Source organism: Nicotiana tabacum, chromosome 10, assembly GCF_000715075.1.
Source record: "Nicotiana tabacum cultivar K326 chromosome 10, ASM71507v2, whole genome shotgun sequence".
In the NCBI taxonomy this organism is placed as follows: domain Eukaryota; kingdom Viridiplantae; phylum Streptophyta; class Magnoliopsida; order Solanales; family Solanaceae; genus Nicotiana; species Nicotiana tabacum.
In genome coordinates, this window is record NC_134089.1 from 122,282,881 (window position 1) to 122,291,508 (window position 8,628).

Here is an 8,628-nt window from a genome sequence, read left to right on the forward strand (position 1 = left end):
TGAGTGCTCTTAAAAATTCCATTGATGGCATGCAATTGAATCAAGGATACAGGATCTTCTTCAACTGTTAAGGACAAAGTACGACAGCCAGGTCAGGGTATTCTAGGCCCAAATCCTTATTGTGTTAATGCTAATAGGATTCATAATTTGATTTTTCCTCGTTTCAATGGAGAGAATCTGAAGGCGTAGTTGTATAGAATTGATCAGTATTTTGCTGAAGATGAAACTCCTCTTAATTAGAGAGTAAGGTTAGTTGCTATGAATTTGGATGATGATACCTTAGTTTGGCATCAATCCTATTTGAAATGTATGAATTTATCTATGTTGCCTGCTTGGGATAAATATATACCTGAATTAATTGAACTATTTGGTGAGGAGTTTGCTAACCCTATGCTAGAACTTAAACAGTTAAGGCAAACTGGAACTGTGAGGGAATTCCAGTTTGCATTTGATAGGCTATTGGCTCGGTGTAGTCTAACTATTGAACAAGCTATTTCATGTTTTCTGGGAGGTTTGAAGGAAGAATTGGTTCATCCTATTAAAATGCATGAACCTAAATCATTGTCCAAAACTTATTGGCTAGCTAGATTAGCAGAAGTAACATTAGCTGCCAATGCTAGAGCCTTAAAACACACATCACCTTGGAGCTACTCATCAGTTAGGAAATCTGTTTATGACAGCACATGCCTTAAGAGTTATCAGCCTATGCAATTAACTAGGCTGAATTCCCCAGCTAACTCTACTTCAATTATTCCTAAAACAAGGAGAAATATCTTTCCTGCTGAGATGCAAAGTAGAAGAGCCCAAGGTCTTTGTTATTTTTGTGATGATAAGTTTACTCCTAGACATAAGTGCACTCTTCCAAATCAAATGTTTGTGTTGGAACTGGAGGTAGCTGAGGATGAATTTGTTGATACTGGGACTGGCGTCACCAAGTGAGGAGTGGTCATCCCCTGGTAGTGAGCAACCCTTTATATCCTTGTGTGCTTTAACAGGTATTCAGGGTGCTCAAACTATCCATATTACTGGTTACAGTGACAAGAGACTTATTCAAATTTTATTGGATGGAGGTAGCATACATAATTCATTGATTCTAAATCAGCCAAGAGATTGGGTTATACTGTGATTCCAACTAAGGTGGGATATGTCAGTTTAGGTAACAACACAATGGAAGCCACATCTGGTGTAGTGAGGATTTTCCAATGGATGCTAGAAGGCACAACCTATGAGTCTGATCTGATTATGTTTCCAGTTGGAAAGTATGATCTAGTATTGGGTGCTTTATGGATGAAGACTCTTGGACCAGTGACTATGGATTATTCTGCCCTCACCATGACCTATAACTATTTAGGCAAGCAACATGTATTGAAGGGAGTTCCTGATGCTTGTAGATTATCAAGCCCAAAGGCTGTCAATAAGTCTAATGGAAATGATGTGGAACTTTTTATGTTGCATGTCTTGGTTGATTAACCACAGTCCACTCAGTTGAATTCTATTCATCTCTCAGCAAATGAGGCAGCGTCACAACCTCTTCATGATCTTCTTAGCAATTATACGGTTGTGTTTGCCGAACCTACTGTCCTGCCACCTTAAAGGGGTGCATTTGATCACAGGATTCCTTTGTAACCTGGAGCTAAACCAATCAATATTTGACCTTATAGGTATTCTTCTATGAAGAAAGATATTATTGAGAAATTGGTGAAGGGAATGTTGCGGCAAGGGGTGATTCAATACAGCAACAGTCCATTCTCATCACCTGTGGTAGTAGTAGGTAAAAAGGATGGTTCATGGCGATTGTGTGTTGATTATAGAGACTAAACCTTTGCACCATCAAAGACAAATTCCCTATTCCTATTATAGATGACTTACAAGATGAACTAGCTGGAGCCACTATTTTTTCTAAAATTGACCTTAGATCCGGGTATCACCACATCAGAATGGTGCCTGAGGATGTTCTTAAGACTGTATTTAAGACTCACATGGGCCACTATGAATATTTAGTCATGCCTTTTGGGCTGACAAATGCACCCTCTACATTTCAGTGTTTGATGAATCACTTGTTCCTCCCATTTTTGAGAAGATTTGTGCTAGTCTTTTTTTATGATACTTTGGTTTACAGCCTAAGCTTAGTTGATCATGTCCAGCATTTACAACAGGTCTTTGAGGTTATGGTGCAACATAAGCTACTTTCCAAGAGATCCAAGTGTGTGTTTGGGGTCCCTAGTGTTGAAAACACTTGGGACACTTCATTTCTGCTCAAGGAGCGTCCACTGATCCAAACAAGATAGTTGTTGTTCAGCAATGGCCTATTCCTACTACTGTCAAGCAGCTGAGAGGTTTTCTTGGGTTAGCTGGCTATTACAGGAAATTTATCAAGAGTTATGGGTTGACCAGCGGACCTCTAACTGAGTTGCTCAAGAAGGATAATTTTCATTGGAATGATTCTGTTAATTAAGCATTTGCTGAGCTCAAGCAAGGCCTCACCTCTGCCCCAGTTTTGGCATTGCCAAACTATTTCTTGCCTTTTGTTGTGGAAACTGATGTCAGTGGTGCTGGTATTGGTGCCATTTTGATGCAATCTGATCACCCTATATAACCTTTATTAGCAAAGATCTTGCTCCTAGGCATATTGCTCTTTCTATCTATGAAAGTGAACTCTTGGCATTGGTGTTTGCTGTCACCAAGTGGTCTCATTATTTACTCAATCGTCACTTCACTGTGAAGACTGATCAGAAGGCCTTAAAGTATCTTTTAGAATAAAAATTTCACACTGATTCTTAGATCAGGTGGTTGTCCAAGCTCCTTCCTTTTGACTTTGAAGTCTAGTATAAAAGGGGCAAGGATAACATAGTTGTAGATACATTGTCTAGAGTTCGATGTGCTGAACTCATATCCTTGCTGATGAATTCTGTCCAAACTGATCTTTGGAAGGAAATTCAAGATAGTTGGTTTGCTGACCTTGAGCTTGCTGCTCTGATTGCTTCCCTCCAGCATACACCACAAGAACACATTACTTGGCTTAATCAACAACTCAAAAGGAAGGGCAAACTATTGGTTGGTAATGATGTAACTCTGATATCTAAAATTCTCAGCCTTTGGCATTCTTCTCCTACCGGTGGTCATTCTGGCGTTGATGCTACTACTAGGAAAGTTCTTTTTTATTTCTAGTGGAAGGGCATTCACATTGACATTGTTGATTTTATTCACAAGTGCAATGTCTGTCAAAGGAACAAGTATGATATTGTTGTTTCTCCTGATTTTTTGCAGCCTCTTCCTATACATGCTCTTCCTTGGACTGACATTACTATGGACTTCATTGAGGATTTGCCTAAGTCTAAGGGAAAGTTTGACATTTGGGTGATCATTGATAGACTTACCAAACATTCTCACTTCATTGTTTTATCCCACCCATACACTGCTCAGTCCTTAGTCCCTATCTTCCTAGATAACATTTTCAGGCATCATGGTTTTCCTGCTTCCATTACTAGTGATAGGGACCCTATCTTTATCAGCACCTTTTGGAAGGAATTTCTCATTTCTCAGAGTGTTATCCTTCAAACTTCTACTGCTTATCACCCTCAAACAGATGGCCAGTCTGAGATTCTTAATCGCTGCTTAGAAACTTACCTTCATTGCTTCTGTATTGATTCACCTACTGATTGGTCTCTTTTCTTGGCCTTAGCTGAGTAGTGGTATAACACTAGCCCTCATTCTGCCATTCAAACTTCTCCCTTTGAACTCTTTTATGGCTACCCTCCTCCCCTGCATTTGCTATACTTGCCTGGTGATTCTGATTCCCCTTCTATTGAGGAAGTTGCTTTGCTTCGTGAGTTCAAGCTCCAACTAGCAAAATTCCACCTTACTCGAGCCTAGCAAAGGATGCAGGCTCATGCTAATGCCCATAGATCTGATAAACAATTCAACGTGGGGGATTGGGTGTTTGTTAAACTTCAACCTTATAGGCAGTCCACACTTTCTCCTTTTCCTCATCATAAGCTCACTTCCCGCTACTTTGGTTCTTATTCTATTGTTGAGAAGGTAGGTGTAGGGGCCTATAACTTCTTCTTCCTCCTGAGGTCCTCTTACACCCTACCTTTTATGTGTCCTATTTGCTATGACATTCCTGCTACTATTGTCCACCCTCCTATTGTTCACCTATCCAGCCAATATTTCCCCCTTCCTGAAGCTGTTTTGGATCGCAGGTTGATTAAACGAGACAACAAAGTTGTTGCTCCATGCTTAGTTACATGGACAGGCTTGGATTCTTCCTATGCCACTTGGGAGTTAGCATCTGCTTTGAAGGCTCGTTTTCCTTCTTTCACCCTTGAGGACAAGGGTGTTGTTCATCTCGAGGGTATTGATACGTATATTAGTGGCTAAAGGTGAAAGAATTTGAATTCTAGTTAGGCTAATATGTGAAATTTAGTTAGGCTAGTATTTGAATTTTGGCGGGAAAGTTAGTTACTAGTTTTAATTCAAATTGTGTAATTCCTTTTGTATTTTCAGCACATACAAATAGCACATAGGACTTGTATTCACACAATTATCATGAAATAAGAAAATCTGAGTTCTTCTCAATCTCTCTCTATTTCTCTCTTTTCTGCCTCGTTTCATCTCCCTGTTCTTCTCCTTTATTTTTCTGCTACTGTTTCATTGGATTCTTAGTTGATACTCATCAATTGAGTATCAGGTAGACCGCAATACATGAGGGTTTTCGTCATTAATTGCTTCCAGGATAAACCTTACCATTTTTTCTATCTCCATACATATCTAATGTACAAATAAAATTACTAAAGTCCATTTATAGTAAGAGATTAATAAAAGGAAGAGATTGCTGCTTTGCATGTCTGAAATAATTATGCAATAATAGCATGTTGATGCCTTGTCTAGTCAATATTATCTCTCAAATATTGCATAAAATTGTTTAAATCCGACTACCCAGTCAAAGATATATCTTGCTTCAGTGTCAAAAGGAAGTTTAAAGTTGCTAAAGCTTGTAACTATAACACAATTGTATCTATTTGGAAGTCATTGATTTTCAACAAAAGTTGCAGTTTTTAATATATGATAAGTTAGAGGTTATACATAGGTCAGGTTGGTTCGGGTTTTACAATTATCAAACCAAATCAAATGTGTCGGGTTATTAAATTTAAAGACCAAACCAAACCAATAAAAGTTGGGCTTTTTAATCTCGATTTTTCTCAGGTTTTTTGGTTTTTCAAGTTTTCTCAGGGGGTTTTTCATAAAGTCTTCATAGCACAAAATATAGAATTTGTGCTTCAAATATTTCTTTAATCCTAGTAAGATATAACTATATAAGGTAGTTTTCAAGAAAATATCATAAAATATGATATGAGCTATGGCATTGTACTAAATATTCAACAATAAAGATAATAAAATCGCTTAAAATAAATATTATTAATAAGCCATAATGAAAACATAATCTAAAATTACTAAGTTACTAAAATAAATACCACTAATAAATACTATTATTCACATAACTAAACACTAAAGAAAAATAAGTTATGCATTCTAAACCATGGAAAAACTAAAAAAAAAAGATATCCAATACAATTATCACTCCTAGTACAATTGAATTGAATGTCTTTTGTAACACTAATATTTTTTTTATTTTGGTTTAAGATTTATTTGAGTTACTAACATTTATTTACTATAAAATTTATTGGAGCTGTAACACTCCTCAAATCTATAAAAGTTTCAAGACACGCTAAATATAGAATTTAATTTTAATCTTAAATTATACTTCTATTACGGATTTAAACCCTTGTGATTGATTTTGAGTTTCTTCTCTATTTATAAATAATTGGATATACAATTAGAGAAATATTAATAATTTTAATGTTATTAATTATTAAAAGTAGGTATAATTAAGTACTAGTTAAGTCAAAACAAAAAAAAAAGGAAAACAAATAAAACAAAATTAGGGGGACATGACTAAAACCCCATAAAGAGTTGTTGGAACTCAAAAAGGATTTAGAATCCTTATACGACAACACAAAGCACTTTACGCAAAATCAAAATATTCTCACGAATAGGGAAACAGAGGCAGTATTGATTACACACGCAAGCCATGAAAGGATTCTAGAGTTCTTTACGAATTAATAATTCTTAAACTCAAGTATATAAAATTTCTTATTGTCAATTATCCTACAGTATTAATAGGTAAGAATTAAATAGTTAATTCCCTTCTTCCTCTGTATCAACAGTAAGTTCCATGTTTAGGTGTGAAACTTTAAAATTAATTCAAATGCACTGGTTGTTGTAGAATCAATTGTTTAACGGGTATAAATTGGACTGGGGCCTACGTATTGGCTCAAGGAGTTTTAAGGTGAGTTGATATAACCTTTTACTAAAGTGGTTTAACTCACAAAAGCACACATACAAGGTGTTTGATGAATTGCTTAAAAGAGTTTATATTTACTTAATTGGAGCGAGTGAGTACCTATTAATTTAGAATTGTTCTAGCAAAAGTTTAGATGATTTATTATGACATATGTGCATAAATTTTCAAATTTTTGTGTTATTCCTATATGTCATTTTCATGTTGAAAATTTATGAAGAAGCAAGAATCTTTAGAAATACTTTTGAATGTTTATTTCATTCTTATGCCATGCTTTATAATTAAGGTGTCACGACCCGAATTTTCCACCTTCGGGACCGTGATGACGCTTAACATTGTACCCGCTAGGCAAGCCAATGTTAAAAAATATTACACCTTTTTCCTTTATCCTTTTAAAATTAAATTTTAACAGAACTAAATCAGCGGAAAATGAAAGCGAAAGTACATAATTTAACTATTTGCTCTTATACTATTAACGAAAATAGAAGTCAATACCACCCAGAAACTGAAAGAAAATACATCTGTCTCGGAGAAAGTAAAACAGAAATGAAGTAAGATAGGAGGGGACGTCAGGGCCTGCGGATGCCTGCAAAACTACCTTGGGTCTCCAAAATACAGTAACAGCAATCAACCACTCGATCAACCACTAGCTCCGAAATCTGCACACGAAGTGCAGAATGCAGTATCAGTACAGCCGATCCCATATACTGGTAAGTGCTTAGCCTAACCTCAATGAAGTAGTGACGAGGCTACGATGGGGCATAACAACATATAACCTATAATAGTTTATACTAAGACAGAAAGGAAATACGGAATGAAAATATAACAACAACTGACATTATGCAAATACGGAACTCAGTCGTTCTACCAATACTCAACTATAACCAATCCTTAAGGGAGTGTCAATACCACAAATGAACCTCAACGGAAAATGAATACATAAACAACAAATGATGCGGAGCACCTCCCGATTCCACCATGGAATCAATAACAGTACAAATATTCACCCTTATTACTCCTTGTTGCGGCGTGCAACCCGATCCCACCAGTCCACCCTTATTATATATATATATATATCACCCTTATTCCTCCTATTGCGGCGTGCAACCCGATCCTACCTATCCAACCTTATTACTCCTTGTTGCGGTGCTCAATCCGATCCCACCAGACAATCACATTTACCCTTATTCCTCCTGTTGCGGCGTGCAACCCGATCCTAATATATGTCAACACCAATCACAAATAAAGATAAGTATTTCATAAGTTAACTCAAATCTACCACAACACCTATACCTCAATCCAACACAATGGAATACCACTACAATTATGAAACTTCACCAGTTGAAGCTACACAGCGAGACCAACCAACGTATATCATGAAGCACCAATAAATATAATGGAACAATTAACAACATCAATAAAGAAGCAATATTTATCAAGTAGCAATTAGACATGGAAGCATCAATAAGCAAATAACAAGTAATACAAGAGAGCAATATATAGGGAAACGGGGAAGGGAACAGGCTAAAATGATAATTTGGTGGCGCATAGGTACTCGTCACCACACCTATACGCCACACACATGGTATTTCATATAGCAAGCAAGTCGGGGATCCCTAATCCCTCAAGTCAAAGTTAGACCAAACACTTACTTTAAGCCAACGGGTATTTCAAAGCTCAATCACTGCTTTACCTCTCGATTCCACCACCAATTCACTCATATCTAGTCATAATTAACTTAATAACATCAATATATGCTAAAGAAATAAATTTCAATGCACAATTATAGGTTTTCCAATATTTTCTCCAAAAAGTCAAAACCTAGCCTTGGACTCGCTTGGTCCAAACTCGAAATTCGAACCAAAACCTGATGATCCATTCACCCCCGAGCCCGGAATACAATTGATTTTGGAATCCGACCTCAAATTGGGGTCTAAATCCCAATTTATAAAAATCCCTAGTTCTACCCAAACCCCCAATTGTTACATAGAAATCTTAGATTTTTGGTTGGAAATTCAAGAAATGTGATGGAAAAGTGAAAGAAAGTGGGTTAGAATCACTTACCAAAGTTTTGGGGAAGATTTGGTCTTGAGAGAATCGCCGCTAGGGTTCTAGGATTTGAAAATGTGAAGAATGGGTGAAAATCCCATCTAAGTTATGTTTTGAACAGTTGCAGATGTCGCATTTGTGACACGAGCTTCCCAATTGCAAAGCTCGCAAATGCGAGACTAGCATCGCAAATACGAACCTGTCGTATTTCAGCTACT

The 8,628-nt window shown here is 36.7% G+C and overlaps 2 protein-coding genes across 2 annotated transcripts; both read left to right on the plus strand.

The window, feature by feature from the left end:
• Positions 1-321: 321 nt before the first annotated feature.
• Positions 322-3,690, plus strand: LOC142165346 (uncharacterized). The gene is made up of 8 exons (XM_075223920.1): positions 322-808; positions 996-1,070; positions 1,157-1,448; positions 1,662-1,796; positions 2,120-2,203; positions 2,607-2,744; positions 2,835-3,066; positions 3,169-3,690. Exons 1-8 carry the CDS (start codon positions 322-324, stop codon positions 3,688-3,690), a joined length of 1,965 nt encoding a protein of 654 aa, XP_075080021.1.
• Positions 3,691-3,879: 189 nt separating this feature from the next.
• LOC142165347 (uncharacterized) lies at positions 3,880-4,380 on the plus strand. The gene has a single exon (XM_075223921.1). The coding sequence runs from the start codon at positions 3,880-3,882 to the stop codon at positions 4,378-4,380; it is 501 nt and encodes a 166-aa protein (XP_075080022.1).
• Positions 4,381-8,628: the final 4,248 nt, after the last annotated feature.

Bases quoted from the DNA above. Each gene is read 5' to 3' on its own strand.
- LOC142165346 (XM_075223920.1), top strand. From the start codon at position 322: ATGTTGCCTGCTTGGGATAAATATATACCTGAATTAATTGAACTATTT. The intron at 809-995 runs GTCTTTGTTATT...GTGCTTTAACAG, and splicing joins GCAAAGTAGAAGAGCCCAAG to GTATTCAGGGTGCTCAAACT. The intron at 1,797-2,119 runs GTGTGTTGATTA...TTTGGTTTACAG, and splicing joins AAGGATGGTTCATGGCGATT to CCTAAGCTTAGTTGATCATG.
- LOC142165347 (XM_075223921.1), top strand. From the start codon at position 3,880: ATGCAGGCTCATGCTAATGCCCATAGATCTGATAAACAATTCAACGTG.